This window comes from Canis aureus, chromosome 6 (genome assembly GCF_053574225.1).
Source record: "Canis aureus isolate CA01 chromosome 6, VMU_Caureus_v.1.0, whole genome shotgun sequence".
In the NCBI taxonomy this organism is placed as follows: Eukaryota; Metazoa; Chordata; class Mammalia; order Carnivora; family Canidae; genus Canis; species Canis aureus.
In genome coordinates this window covers 24,006,586-24,022,611 of record NC_135616.1, presented here as the reverse complement: position 1 = coordinate 24,022,611, position 16,026 = coordinate 24,006,586, and the positions used below count along the sequence as shown (strand labels likewise).

The following is a 16,026-nucleotide window of genomic DNA, read 5'->3' as shown; positions in this document are numbered from 1 at the left end:
GTAGATCTTGTGTTGTCACCAAAAAAAAAAAAAAAAAAAAAGAAAAAGGTAGCTATGTGAAGTGATGGATGTGTTAATTCACTTGATTATGCAAATCCTTCCACAATGCATGCATGTATCAAATCATCACAGTGTAACTTTACATATATTACAATTTTATTTGTCAATTATCCCTCAATAAACCTGGGAAAAATAAAGCAAAACTGAATACATCATCATCTATAACATAGACCATTATCTATATGGTAATAAATCACCTAAACCAACATTAAAGAATTTAACTGTCATTTAAAGTATTACTAGGAAAAGTTTCCTTGCAAACACCCTGATGGCTGATTTTTAAAAACTTTTTTGTCTGGATAATGTTAACTGAAGATTCCAAAGGATGAACACAAACGGGGACACTATGACGGCACTTTACATATGTATTTGCAAATAATCCTCTAAGGAAGGTACCATTAACATCTCCCTGTTACAGATGAGCAATCCAGGCTGAGAGGGGTTAAGTAACATGTCCAAGGTCACGCATCCAATAAATCTTGTAGCCAGGCAATCTATCCCAGAGACTAAACTGACAATCAAGATGCTGAATACTGCTTCCCAGAGGTTTTGGCACTTTGTAAACAGAGCTTCAAAAATCTCCTGATAAAAACCTCTAGGACTGGATCTTGCTACTCACATGGCCCAAGAGTCTTGGCACTAAATTTTATGAGAACTATCCATTCGTCAAACAAATTATACTCTCTGAGGGGCTTGGCACTTAACAATTGTACTTATTCAGTATTGGACCGCATGTTATCCTCAAAATATATGTGATTCCAGTAGCATCAATGAGAAAAAAGAAGCAAAAGGTCAAGGACTTGCTCAGCATATCAACCTAGTCATCCTAACTCCAAATTTTTGAGTCACCTTTGAACATGTGTTCTCCCTCAGCTCTCATGTCTTGCTGGCTCCCAGGTCTTATGTCTTGCTCTAAAACATCTTTTGCATCTGCCCTTGTATGTCTTCCATAAAACTCTAATTCAGGCCCTCGATATCTCACTCCTGTTTTATGGTGTACCTCAGAATCGGTCTCCCTGTCTCCAGGCCTTTCAACACAGCTGGTGTCTTTGGCCTTTGAAGGCGTACTGGGAAAATTGAATAAAGTGCCTCTCTTGAATAGAGACTGAAAAATATCCTGTAGCTTTGTAAGAAGCAACACCAAAAGCCATATCAATGAAATTCCTACAATAGGTTATGTAAGAGCAAAACTTCAACACTAAATTCAGTTCACAAAAGTTTCTCTATTTGCAGTAGTACTGGGAATGAAAAAAATGATAATTGAAGAAAAAATTTGATGATGTAGTTCTCTTATAAATTGGGAACAATGACCCTTGAAGGACCATGAAAAAAGTGAATGTCAAGATAATTTATTATTGTTACATTATCTACCTCATTTTTCACTTTGTCTTACTGAGCTGTGATATCCTTACAAGGTACCAAATATCCCAAACATTAGTGAACACTTTACCAATGTATAAGAAAGCAAGAGAAAAGGAGCTGCATCAGAGCTGGTGAAATTTCTCCTCTACTGTTACTTTAATATCAAAATGTTAGCCAGAGTGGGCAATGCATATGATTACTGTAAAGGTCTCGGATTCAGAAGGGGACTGTGTGTAATTTCCAAATTTCTGCTAGCCTTTTCTAAAGCAGGATGTACCTCCTTTGCCTGACTGAGCTCCTTTTGTGATTTACGGTGGGTTGTTGTTTTCATTGTAGAAGAGCCAGTTTCTATGCATGTCGGTTGGACAAACATTTATACGTTATTGGTGGAAGGAACGAAACCGGCTATTTGTCCAGCGTGGAGTGCTATAACCTAGAAACAAATGAATGGCGTTATGTGTCCTCTTTGCCACAGCCCCTGGCAGCTCATGCAGGAGCAGTGCACAATGGGAAAATATACATTTCAGGCAAGTCATTCCTCCACTTTCTGTTACAAAGTTCAGTTCCAAGGCACTTTCTTGACTTGTATGTATATGTTTAATTCACAGGGGGTGTACACAATGGAGAATATGTCCCATGGCTATATTGCTATGACCCTGTAATGGATGTCTGGGCTCGAAAACAAGATATGAACACAAAACGTGCCATCCACACTTTGGCTGTAATGAATGATCGCTTGTATGCAATTGGAGGAAATCATTTGAAAGGTCTTTTTTTTTTAATCACAATATCATTTGCATCTCCTGTTTCTTTGCTAAGGGGGTTTCTTGTTAGATAATCATAGTTAACCAAGTAAAAAACATGTTGACCAAATAAAATCTACTCTGTGTAAATTAGCTGTACCCTTGGGCAGGCATTTATTTTGGCTCCTCTGCAGAGAGGATTATTTTTAAGTTACCACACACATTAAAGAAATGAATAATGATGTCAACAGAAAGTAAGAAACGAGAGCATTAATAACGGAAAAGCACAAACAATTTGTTGTAACAATGAATTCAGTAAAATAAATTATTCCTTATCACCAAAGTTATAGTAATAAATTTTTTCCGGAAAATTGTTTTTCGTGGTAATCATAAAGAACTTCAGTCATAGCTGCATAAAGAAGCTCATACGTGATTTTTCTTAACAAAAACATTTCATGGAATTTCATATCTAAATTGAGAATAAATTCTTCTGCGAGTTGAGTATCAAACCTTCTGTGATTCTCAACTTCCTTCCATTTGCTTTACTAATAACAAACATTTAAAACAAGGTATTTTTAGGGTTTTGTTTGGGCTCCTTTCCTTCTCCATATACATCTATGACTACAACTTTCTGCAATTTATGCACACGTGTGTAACCAGGATATGCATGTATGTCATACTGAATGTGACAGGGAAACAGAGATCTCTGGTGCTGAGAGGAGTCCCAAACTGCTTTGGGCCTCAGTGTCCTCACCTGAAAATGACAAAACTGGTCGAGCTGATCTCTAAAATCTCCTCCAGCTCTGACCTGTCACAATCCTTGAAATTGAACCCCATGAGAAGCAGGCCATCCATGTGTGGTAGCTAAGGCCCATCTGTGCATTTACTTTTCCACAATATACCCATCTAAACACTGGGTTAGGTGTAGACATTCCTTTCTGGGCTTTCTCATACATGTGTCCCCCTAACATACTAAAGACCACACAGGTGTCATCATTAAATGTAAATATTTCCAAGTTCATATTTAGTCAGAAAGGTCAGTATCCTCATCTGTGCTGCTCACCTTTGTGCTCTCTTCAGTGGGAGGTTATCTTTGCTGCTGTCACTCTTTTTTTTCTTCTCCTTCTTTCTCACTGGTGTTCCTTCATCTCAATCCATACACCCTGCCTTTACAGCAAAATATTTGTATAAAGTATTAACTTTGTAGCTTTCCTCATTCAAATGTGATTTCCTTTGCATATAATGACTAAACATTCTAGAAACTTCTAATGTTTGAGGTTACACTTGAACAGAAAGACTTGGGGAATGACAACCTAAATGAGAAATAACAGTGAGGTTGGTTCAGGGAGACATCATGGCTTAGAGGGAAAGTATGGGTCTGGATCCCAGTTATGCACTTGTGTGGTCTTACCAAGACTCTCAACCTCATGTCTATAAAAGAGGGATAGTTATCCTTTCCTTGGTAATTTTTGTGAGGCTTACAGTCAACATATATATGAACTGGGCACAGAGAAGGCATGCATATCCTCCTATGATGCCACTATAGGGCTTCAGAACTAGGAATTTGCTCCAATCCTCAAGTATGTATATTATCATCGATAGCCTTAATGGGAAAAGGAATATACCATAGAATTCCAGTAAGCCCTTTGCTCTACTGTCCTCAAAGCTATAGGATTTATTTTATGTAAGAAGTTAGTGGCCTGAAATAATTCATCTACCTCTTCCAGAATGAAAATTATTCTACTTTTTGGTCTATCTTCTCAATTACCTTGAAGAGTCCAGTAGGTTGAAAAAAAAAAAAAAAAAAAGAGTCCAGTAGGTTGATTAATTTAGTGTATGCATTGTAAGTGTCAGCTAGCAAATATCCATTGCATGCATTTAAATAGAAGAAAAATATTACTAAGGATTTGGTCTGATCGGTGATCATGAAGCTCTCCCCCTATGGATTTTTGACTTCCTGAATTAAAAGCAGAGCCCCAGTGGAGTCCTTGAACTTAAGTTGTTCTCTGCAACCTACTTACTGCCCCAGCCACTGATAAACTTCATCAGAAGTGGGAGGAGCAACTCTTAGCAGAAGTTAGCCCTCTACTCTACCTCGATCCTTAGTGGCTATTGGAAATCATGCACATTGTGGCTTATAAATATAAGCTGCTAAAAAGGTAAAATATGCTGAACACCACATCTTTAGTTAACTAAAACATTTGACAGAGTTAAATATTCACTTAGGAAAAGCAATACAGTTTAGTCTGTAAGAATATGAGCTCCAAAGCCTGTTTGCCTGAGTTTAAACCTCAGCCTGTATACTAGCTGGCTGTGTGACTTATTCAAGTCACTACTTTTCTCTGCAACTCAGTTGTTTCATCTGTAAAATGAACATAATGGCATAACTATCCCATAGTGTGGTTGAGGGGAATTAAGTGAATTCATCTACAGAAAGCACTTGGAAGACAACTAGCTTATTGTAAGCATTCTATAAAATGCTTGCTTTTAATTATTATAAACCTTTTTAATAAGGTTTTGATAAACACTTTTAAATAAGATCTACCCCCATATAATCAATGTTTACCAATGACTTGAGTCAGACATTCTTGCTTCGAATTAATTGGAAATATCCAGAATTTGTTTGTTTGTTTGTTTGTTTGTTTGTTTGTTTGTTTTAGGTCTCTGTAACATGTCTCCCAATTTCACTAGTAAATTTATACTTTTGTCTCTTTAAAGACACAATTATCTGTTTCTTGGCTCTAGAGCGTTTTTAAAACGAAGCCCAAACCTTGAATCAGGACCCCAAGAGTTTATCCTTGTGTGGTTCCATCTTGCTGTGTCATTTAGGTTTCTCCCACCTTGATGTAATGCTTGTGGAATGCTATGACCCAAAAGGTGACCAGTGGAATATTCTCCAAACTCCCATTTTGGAGGGTCGAAGTGGTCCTGGTTGCGCAGCACTTGATGACAGCATCTACCTTGTGGGAGGCTACAGCTGGAGTATGGTATGTGTCCACGTTTACCTTCCCCTCCTGCTTCCTGATTTGTTCTTACTATGCATTACCATCCATACATAAACCTTTTAAGAATATCATGTTTGTATGCAAGCAGTAAGTTACTTTCGGTAATAAGAAAGAATCAGTATGGTTCCTGTCGAGCTGGCTTCCTATCTGATCAACTGTGTCCCAAAATATGGTCTATCTCTTCTCTCTTATCCCCATACTTTTGTGATTCTGCTTTTCCAACTAAAAGTGAGACTAAAGGGGTTTTACAAATGTTCTGTTGAAATTGTTTGCTTAGTTTGTTGAATTGTTTGAATCGTTTGAAAAGTTTCTGACCCGTAAGGCATGAAAATAAAAAATTGTTGAATATCCACAGATTCTCTTTAGAATATATAATTTGCCATTGCTTTTCACTTTGCCCAAATTTTATCGTGAAAATTTCCAAGCTCACACAAAAAGAGTACAGGGGACTCTTGTTAACCCAGCCGCCAGCTTCAAAATCCATCAGGATTTTACCATACTTCATCTGTCCACCTTTTTAAAAATTTTGGCTGAAGCAATTTGAAGCAAATTCTAGACATCATATCATCACCCTAAGTGCTTCAGTATTTATCTTTAAAAAATTATTTGTGTATGTAAACATACTATCATCATATCCAACAAAATTAACAATAACTCCTTCATATCTAATCTATATTCAGATTTTTTTCCTATTGAAATGTATATTTCAAGTTGATATGTTCAAGGCAGGATCCAGTAGTCTCACTTGTATTTGGCTATTACATCTCATCCATCTCTTGCAATCTGGAAAATTACCCCACTCCACTTCTTCTTCCATTAACTTGTAGAAAAGACAAAACAAAAATAAAACAGGGTCAATTATCATACAGAATAGCTGGCATTCTGGAATTGGTTAATAATTTCTTTGCAATGTCATTTAAAATAGTTTCTGTATTTCCTATAAAATGGAAAATTGGACTTAAGAACTTAATAATTAAGCTCAGCTTTTTTCTTTTTAAAATTTCTTTTCTTCTTTATTTTTTTCTCTTTCATCAAGAACATCTGAGGAGGTGGCTGTGTAGTTCAAATTACATCACATTAGGACACATGTAGGGCCTCATGGTCTGCATAATTCATTTTATATATGATGACTGTTTTATATTTTTTTATTTATGTGTTGGTTTTATAAGATTTATGTGGGGTTTATTTCTTTTGCATCAAACAAGGTTATTGTGTAAATTTGGGGGGGGAGTTTTTTTTATATATAAATTTATTTTTTATTCGTGTTCAATTTGCCAACATATAGAATAACACTCAGTGCTCATCCCATCAAGTGCCCTCCTTAGTGCCCATCACCCAGTCACCCCCACCCCTGCCCACCTCCCCTTCCACCACCCCTAGTTCGTTTCCCAGAGTTAGGAGTCTCTCCTGTTCTGTCTCCCTTTCTGATATTTCCCACTCATTTTTTCTCCTTTCCCCTTTATTCTGGAGGGGAGTTTTAAAAGGGTATTAGTTATATGGAGACAAATATATACTGATATATATAACTAGACATATATAACTTGGCATGTGCTTGTTCGCTGGTACATATGACTAGCTGCAAAAGTGTACACATTTGGAACCAGACATGAGGAGTACACTTTCAAAATAGGATGATTAGGTTGGTTGGAATTTTTGGGTTTTGCCTATGATAAAAACCAAACTGCTTTGGTTTTGGAAGGGAAACTAGAGAAGCACTACCTCCAGATGTTGACAAAGGAAACAAGATTAAAGACATTTTTTTATTTCTAATGTGGCCACTTGAAAATCAACCAATCAATCAATGTGCAAAGAAGTTGGCAAGCCCTTTTTTTCCAGTTTATTTTAAGCTAGTTTTTAATCCCAGCTCTGATTCTCTACAGTAGTAAAATAAAAATAAGAAAGTGAGGCAACAATCTCAAATCCAATCTCTTGAAATTATTTGAAAATTTAAGATGAATTTTTTTAGTTTAAACCAGCTGGGCAATTTTGGGCAATTATTTTAAGGGATTTGCTGATCATCTAGATGTTGTAGGCATTTGACTTTTATTTATTTTTTTTAAGATTTTATTTATTCATTCATGACAGACACAGAGAGAGAGAGAGACATAGGCAGAGGGAGAAGCAGGCTCCATGCAGGGAGCCCAATGCGGGACTTGATCCCGGGACTCCAGGATCATGCTCTGAGTTGGAGGCAGACGCTTAACCACTGAGCCACTCAGGCATCCCGACTTTTATTATTAATCATACACACACACACACACACACACACACACACACACTATACACACACATGCAGCAGAAGTTGAAATCTTCTGAATCTCAAATTTTCCCTTAGGATAAAACAGTTTAAAGTCCACTGTTTCATTTGGAACTTTTTAGCAAAAGCAGAGAATTAATATTTTCTTTCCAACGTAAATGTAATCAATAAGATTGTCATTGCACTTCTCTGGACATCCTTCCCTAAATGCCCCCTACTCTGCCATTACAGGGGGCCTACAAGTCATCTACGATATGCTATTGTCCGGAAAAAGGCACCTGGACAGAACTGGAAGGAGATGTAGCAGAACCACTGGCAGGCCCAGCCTGTGCAACAGTTATCCTGCCTGCCTGTGTACCTTATAATAAATAACACCAGGAAACCCTGGAATGAACAGTATCACATTCTAGGAGACAATGACAGGTGACATCACTATTATACTATGAACAGTGCATCCTAATGGTACAACTGCCGAAACCCACCCTTGGTTTCTAATGATTTACAAGTAACTACACAAGAAAAAGACCTGTTCTTGAACAGATAACTGTGTCTGTAATCGGATCACACCAAACTTCCTGTGGTGACAGACTCTTCCATTTCAGACTGGTTTTAACTTGTCCCAGCTTTACAAAAACTCCTCACGTGGATCTTAACTTTCGAAAGGAGAAAGATAAAATACAGAAGAGTGCCCCCAGAGAGACCTAAGATCAGTATTGTGCATTGTAGTCTACCTGCATGTGATCTATGTTGAAGTTTTGGGGATATTGTGTTAATGAATGATTCAGAATTTGACCCCACTAAAATACTTCCTGCATTACCGAAATTGCCACTTGATTCTATATTCCTAACCTGTGGCTACTTCACAGACTCCATAGGCAACACAGTTCTAGAAAATCACAGAAGATTAAAGAGGAACATATTTGTTTCTGGATACCTCCATTTCATTTACCTTCTGCCCCTCACAGCACCTCCTGGGATCAGAGAAGAGAAAGATGTTGGCTCTCGTAGCAATTGCTTTCTGCCCTGTAGGTTGTAGGCTAGCCAGTTGTAATCTGTGTCCTCAATTTTATACGAAAGATTAAAACAAAATGTATTATGTCACTCTTCACTCCACAGAGGCTCATGTTTTCTCATTTTTTACAGTATATAAAAAAGTAGTGAACACACCTGTCATTTCCTTCAAAAGGTAAGACTGACAAAGTCACTCGTACACTATTGAAGAGATGCTGTTGGATCACACATCTGACCCGAACGTAACCCGTACTGAAACTGGGAGATTGCTTTCAGGAATTCAGGGATGAAAAGAAAGAATCGTTTCTTTTAAGTACAATCCCAGTTGTCTCTCTGTCCCTAAAACATACCACTTAAAGGAGCCACAGGAGTGAATTATAGCTCTTAACAAATATTTCGCCCTCTTCCTCACCCTTGGCTCTGGGAATGCTCTAGATTTGGCTCTAGAAAAGCACACGACTTACCCCTGATTGTTCTCCAACTCACCATATTTGTCTGTTATCGCCAAAGATGCCTGAGCTCAGTTAGGTGAGCAATTGCTAGCTGTCTTTAGGAGCATGAGGAATTTAGGAGAAGGTCAGGACAGCATGAGATAGTTTTCAGTGCGGCCAGTCAAAAAAGCAAAACTGGAAGGAACATGAATTTTATTTTCAAGCCCTTCAGAGCTGAAACAGCAGCAGTTAGGAGTAAATACTAGCCTAAAATATTTTTTGATCACCCAGAGGTGTTGTTGAACCCCTCAACAAACGTGTCATTCCAAACAACAACCTGGGGAAGGCACAGATTAAAAATGCCTTGGTGATACGCTTTCACTGCGGAGCATGTCCAGATAGATGGGTGTGTACTGGAATCTAACGCCGTTTCTACAGTAAAGTGCAATCTTTGTTGTTTTTGTATTTATTTGTATGTTCAGATCCAAAGGATCCGTTGTAAAAATATATATATAAATATATATATATATATCTCTATCTATCTCCAGTGCAATCAACTTTCATTTCTTTTTCCTTGAAAACATAACGATATAGAGAAGGAAAGAAAAGTGACAGCACTTTGCGGGGAAAATCCTAGCTGGCATCATGAAGAGAACAAGGTCAGCTTCAGAACCTTTGATCGTCAACTGCTACCATTTCTTCTGAAAATCACAGTTTATATGAGGATATTCGCTTTCCTTAGACTTGTTCTTTGTTTATTTTTTATTTCTAGCCAAAATAAATAAGAGCATTTATGATAACTATAAGTAAAGCTTTCTGTATTTCAGAAAAGCACACACTATTAGAAGTGAAAAGTGAGTACATAAGTCACAGAGATTGTAAATTTTGTACAGTATTAGAATGTGTAAATGAAGCTTGCTTGGAAGGGGAAAACTTTAAATAAAAACTTTATGTACTAATTCAATTGCCTCATATTCCTACTTATAAGGCATATGTATGAATCTCTACGGTGGATTGTTCAAAGGTTTATAATATGTAAGTGCCTAACTATTGTTATTCTGCTGATATGTTTTTCAAGTTCATTTAGCTTCCTGGCAATATGTTACCATATATGGTATGGACAATGCAGAGAAATTATGGAATGCTTCTGAAAAAATAGTGAGTTAAAAATTATCAGTCAGGGGGTGCCTCAGTCAGTGCAGTGTGCGACTATTGATCTTGGGGTAGTGAGTTTAAGCCCCAAGTTGGGTGTAAAGCTGACTTAAAAAAATTATTTTTTTTAAAGTCATGAGGAGAATCTAATTTGTCCACTGCAAGAGTGCTGTAATGAGGTATACATTATCTAAGATCTAGTAACTAAATATTTATGCAGATTATTAGAGGCACCATAGGTGTTAAACAGTACTCACATACTTGCTAAAGAATAAGTCAATCACCCACTTAACTGGATCAATCATCTTAAAACATAGTATTTAACTGTATTTTTTTCTTAAAAATCTGAAAAGGAAGTGCAGGGTGAGGAAAGAGGCTGTGGGAGATAGTAGAAGAAAGTGAAGCATGTAGCTGAAGGTAGAAGTTAGGCAACCTTCTAGGCAAAGAGCTGTGAAGGGCTGGAAGCTATTTCCTAAAGCCTGAAAGCTGGAAATAATTTACTTATTTCTTCCCAGCAAGTGTGCCTTCATTGATGATTAAACTCATGATGAAAGGATCATATGATCCCTCCGAATATTCCATGAAAACAAGAGTAATGGAGTTTCTGTGTTCTTCTACTGGATGTCCTGCTTTCCATGCTTGCTCTCTGTGGTAGCCTGTTACCATCTTCTCCTGAGTCAATCGGCTAGTTGTTGCAGGGCTTCTTCCAAATGCCCTGAGTCCCCAAAATCTCTAGTACTGACCAGATATGGGCAGTCAAGCAAAAACTTGTCTTTTTCCTAATCCCAAGGAACCGCCTACTTTAAGTCCATAACTAGACTGGCAAAAACCAGGAGCGTGAGCATAGGAACCAGATTTTTTAGTCAGTGAAGCTGTGTTTCTAGGCTTAAAATTAGTACCTGTATTTGTGCTCCCCTATTAGGGCCAAATGCATATTTTCCCAGCTGCTTGATATTTACATCACCTAACAAATTGTCATCATTATCGACATTATAAGTAACGAGTATTTATTGAACACATCCCAGAAGGCATCACTATAAATGTCAGAGTTCTTATTAAATTCGGTTCTCTAGGTCAAAGTATTTTTTAAATGAAATAGCAAGTGAGCTAAAATAAGGTTGGCGAAACGTCCCAAAGCCAATTAATACACATTGGTGGGTATCTTGATAGACTGAGGTCACATATATGAAGTACCAGGAAGATCATGACTGATCAAGCCTGACTTCCTAGAGGCATCTGATCTAGAGAATGTTGAAACTGTGATAGAAAATGAAATGGCAGGGCATCTGGGTCGTTCAGTCGGTCAAGTGTCTGACTCTTGGTTTCAGCTTAGGTCATGATCTTAGGGTCATGAGAGCAAGCCTTGTGTAGGGTTCCATGCTCAGTGTGGATTCTGCTTAAGGTTCCCTCCCTCTGCCTCTCCCTCCACTCATACTCACTCTCTCTCTAAAATAAATAAATCTTTTTAAAAAATGAAAAGAAAATGGCAATGAAAAGAAGCAGAAAGGTCAACATAAAAAGAAACTAAGTAGTATGTTTTCTTTGTGTAGATGTATCCATACAGTTCTGCTCTGGTTGGTACAATAAATACAGGCCAAGGATTGGATGGGGCTCTTGATGGAGGCATTCTACATTTGTTGAGTTTACAGGCTTGGTGTAATGACAAAAGGTTCATTTTTACAGATGAATAAGAAAAATATGCTTTAAAAATGCAACACAATGGTATCAGAATAAGAAAGAAGTCTTCTACAAATTGAAGTTTAAGTGGCTCATTTTATTCTAGGTTATTGTCTGGCATATATTCAGGACACAGTAAATGCCAATTCTTAACATTAGTATTACCTTAGTGCTTTTAGTTCACTAATGATCCTAAAAACAAGATGACTGGAGTGAGTTAACATGTAGAACTGTCCACTCCTCAAGCTAAAAAGAATTATATAACTTCAGGTAAAGTGGTCCTTGATTCTGACCTCCCCTTTTGTTTTTCATTTATTAGGCTGACTCTTCCTCTGAGGCCTTTCAAATCCCCTATGTACGACAAAATGACACTGGTGTTAGGTGGTGGGGGTAAGGGGTAGTGAGGTAAACATTCGGCTGTGGAATGAAGTCATCCTACATTTAGAGAGATGGTGGCTTCTTACTCCCAATCAAGTCACTCAAATCCAGGATATTTGGGGGGAGGTGGATCTGGGTAGCTCAGTTGGTTAAGCAGGTGCCTTTGGTTCAAGTTATGATTTCATGGGTCATGGGATGGAGCCCTGTATAGAGCAGCCTGCTTCTCCCTTTCCCTCTGCCTGTCCCCTCCCCACTTTGTGCTCTCTCACTCTCTCTCTCTCTCTCAAACAAATAAAATCTTTTTAAAAAAATCAGGGACATTTGGAAACTGATTGAACTAAATTAGGAAAAAGGAACAAAAGAAATAATATTTGTTTATTAATCAAAGTTATGTCAACAATATTATAACACCATAACACTCCCACTAATTTAACGCTTGTTATGAATCAGGTATTATGCCGGCATTTTATACATGTTTTCTCATTTACTCTTCTGAACAATTCCATGAGGTAAATATTTGTTCATATATTAAAGGTCAGGACACTTAAGCTCAGAAAGAGTACACTATTTGATAAGGTCAGACAGCTGATAGGTAATGGAGCTAGGAGTCAAACCAAGGCTTTAAGATTAAGTCATCCTCTAACCACCATCTTCTCCTGCCAACAAAGAAACTTCTTAAGTCAACCATTTGAAGTCATGTAGGAACTCTTGGTGAATTGTCTGTCTACATTTGCCATCTATGAAGATGTTGTGCTGGAGGGGACAGTGAACAATGAATGATGATGCATCATGGCAAATGCTGTCTTGTTGGTGTAAATTAACTACAGGGATGTGAAGAATGGGCAAAAGGAACTTGTTCTGTGATCTTCGGAGGTCATGGAGCTTCTCCAACTTGAGTTTCATCATCTGTATATGGAGTGATAATCTCTTATTCAAAACATCATGAAAATCATATGTAAAGAATGTGAAAACACTTTGCATCTTGTGAACTTCAAAGTGAAATATGCAGATCAGCTACCTGGATGCAACGACAAAGTCCAACTTTTCCCTTGGCAGGAAAGTATACCTTAAAATCTGGCCTCAGCCTCACTTCTAGGTGACATTTTTCTTTCCTTCTGTGTTCATTGAGCAATGTGAATCCTTGCTTTTCCACAAACACAGCTATGCTTTTCCATCTTTGCCCTTTTGCTTGTGCATTTTCTCCACAGAGAATGCCATTTCATGCTCAACACTATCTATTAAAATCATGTCCTTCAAGGTCTTGTTCAAACTCCACTGCTTTCATTAAGCCTTCATGATCACAACAGTCTTGTGTGATATTTTTCATCTGACTTACTATGGCTTTCTTACTTTATCTATCTCATACTATCTGTGAGATTTTTATGTCTTACCCTTTTACTAGATTCAGGGTTCCTTGAAGGTAGAGAGAATATATGATGTGCCTTTGAAAAAAAAAAAACAAAAACAACAACATAATGCCATAAAATATTTATTGAATAAAGGCACTATTTTTTAATTATCAACATGATATAACCAAATTATGGACACTCTGGGAAATACAAGAGGAAAGAGAAAAATACCTTTAGTCCACCATATAGTATAATAACTTTTATCTTTGGGGTCTGAACTCTTATCCATCTTTTTCATTTGACATTTTGCATTTTATGCAACTGAATTTATATCTTGATATCTTAAATTTTTACCATTTCACAAGCATGTTTCCATGTGACTAGGTGGTCTTTATAGTAATTTTTAATAATTTCATAGTGTGCCGAAGGAACATTCAAGCATTGGCAAATTTTGATTTATGTACTGGTGTCATAGAGTCATCAAACAGCATTCTTATGTGTTCTTTCTGACTCCCTCCCACCAATTGCTCTCTACAGTTCATGTTCCACCCACTGCTAATATTGCTTCACTGTAACAAACACTTTGAAATACATAAAAGCTGTCTCCAGAGATATTGCTTATTCGGTTCATCTCCAGTCCCTTTTCCTCACTTAACATTTCTAATGAGAAATGCTGCAGCTCCCCTCACCTCCAGGGTCTTCCAGAATAGTTGTGGTAACTTGTAGTTTCCTTGTGAATGGACTTAGACCACCAACATCCCACTTCAGGCCAGATGGCATTTATACAGTTTGGCAGGAAGTTCTCTACTTGTCCTACAAGTTTTTCTTAAAAGCAATTTAGACTATTAAAACCAGCTGGGATAGGATGCCATATTAAGTGTATTTATTTATTTTCCAACACCATTGGCCACATTAAGCCGATTCATAGGAAGAAAAAAAAGAAAAGAAGGAAAAGCAAGGCCCTTGACGTTACATGTCTGATGAGAAAATATAATTCAAATACTTAGTATGGTCATCATCTCCTTTAAATCCTTAAAATATTTACTACCTGTAAGGTTTATATAGCATCAATCATATATTTTATTATATTGATGGCATTATATGACATACTTATGCCTTATTTTAACTAATCCCCTTGGTGTAGAATGGATAATGCCTAAAATGTTTTTTTCCCCACAGTGCTTTGCCTATAGTTGTGCTCAATAAATGGGAAGAGTTTGATCTTTGAGTTATTAGAATCTGTGAAGTAGCAAAGTTATTTCTGACTCAGAAATTTTATGCTCATAATCTTGAAAATGTAAGTTGTACATGGATTTCCTCAAAGACAATTCTGACTGCTATCAATATGACAAACTCTACAATAGCCTCTGCCTGTAAGTATGGGCAAGATAATTGTCTTTGTCACATTAACCATGTTTCCTCTATTTAATGACTGTGAAAGCCAAACTTTAATGCAAAAACCCTTGTTCAGTTGTAATAAAACCTTACCATTTTGAAAATCTGCCCCAGTACACAAATGAAATAGTACTGGTATAATTCTGGCCTCTAGCCCAAAAAAACATTCACAGACATTGAATCCATTGAATCTTAGGGGATCTCTTCACAAATGATGAGGATGAATAGTTAATAACTCTTTTGGTATCCCAGAAAGTATCTCCAGTATAATGCTGTCAGTTTTTGCTCATTTATTCCTTTCACTATGGACAAAGCACTATGATGTGCCCTATAAAGAATATAAATATAAGTAACTATAATGCAGGGTATATGTGCAATAGAGATATATAAATAAGGTGATGTGGAGTTTCTGAAAGGAAGAGTTTATGTCCAACCAGGGGCATCAGTGAAGGCTACAGCAGAGGGAGTATATAAAATCAGTCCTAGAGATAAGTAGAAAATAAATAGAATTTTTGTTCTTCAATTAATGTTTATCAGGTAATTCTTAAAAATACAGTAAATAACAACTAACTTAGTTTCATATGGATAACTTCTAGATAAAAATATTATAATCATCTTCAGAGCAAAGTACTGAACAATGGTATACAAATGATAAAGAAAATGAGAAGTGTGAGGACAAGAACTTTTCATATTTAGATAGGATGAAGTAAAACACAGCAGGCCAAGATGTTCTCTGTGGCAACTGACAAAAAGTGAATAAGTTAATATTTTAAAATATTTTGCAAGGCATCAGAGAGCACTAAAAGCAATTAAGAGTAAGTAAACTAAACTTCCAAAGAAGGGAACAGTGTTCTGAAGTAAGCCGGCAATGGCCAGTAATTTTTTTCTCTGGGGACATCTTTAAGTCCTGGCCACAAGTTGATCAAACTTGGCTCAATCAGAGAATCTGTGATGTGGGAAAGAGAAACCAGCAAACTTAGCTGTAATATAGAACCGGAGTGACAAAATAAAAACTTGAGGAAACCTAAACACAACCAGTTTTTCCTGAAGGGAAATGTTTGGAATTCTGGTGTTGTTTAGGAGAAATGTTATTCAGGCCAAAAACTTCTAGAAGGCAGGAGAAAGTTCCCAAAATCTCACAGTGCTTAGGAATTAAAAAATTTGCCAGGTAAAGAAAACTGCTTCAAATATATGACTCCATTTCCT

The 16,026-nt window shown here is 37.0% G+C and overlaps 1 protein-coding gene across 4 annotated transcripts in view; it reads left to right on the top strand.

The window, feature by feature from the left end:
• The window catches only part of KLHL14 (kelch like family member 14), a 116,073-nt gene that overhangs the window by 88,313 nt on the left and 11,734 nt on the right, over positions 1–16,026 (top strand). For 3 of the 4 annotated variants that reach the window (XM_077900384.1, XM_077900382.1, XM_077900383.1), the window contains 4 exons: positions 1,759–1,949; positions 2,031–2,189; positions 4,995–5,152; positions 7,659–9,828. In XM_077900384.1, coding sequence (XP_077756510.1) covers positions 1,759–1,949; positions 2,031–2,189; positions 4,995–5,152; positions 7,659–7,799 — 649 coding nt within the window. In that variant the 3' untranslated portion in view covers positions 7,800–9,828. Of the gene's footprint in view, positions 1–1,758; positions 1,950–2,030; positions 2,190–4,994; positions 5,153–7,658; positions 9,829–16,026 lie in introns of those variants that run through there. The other variant, XM_077900385.1, reaches the window with a different exon arrangement.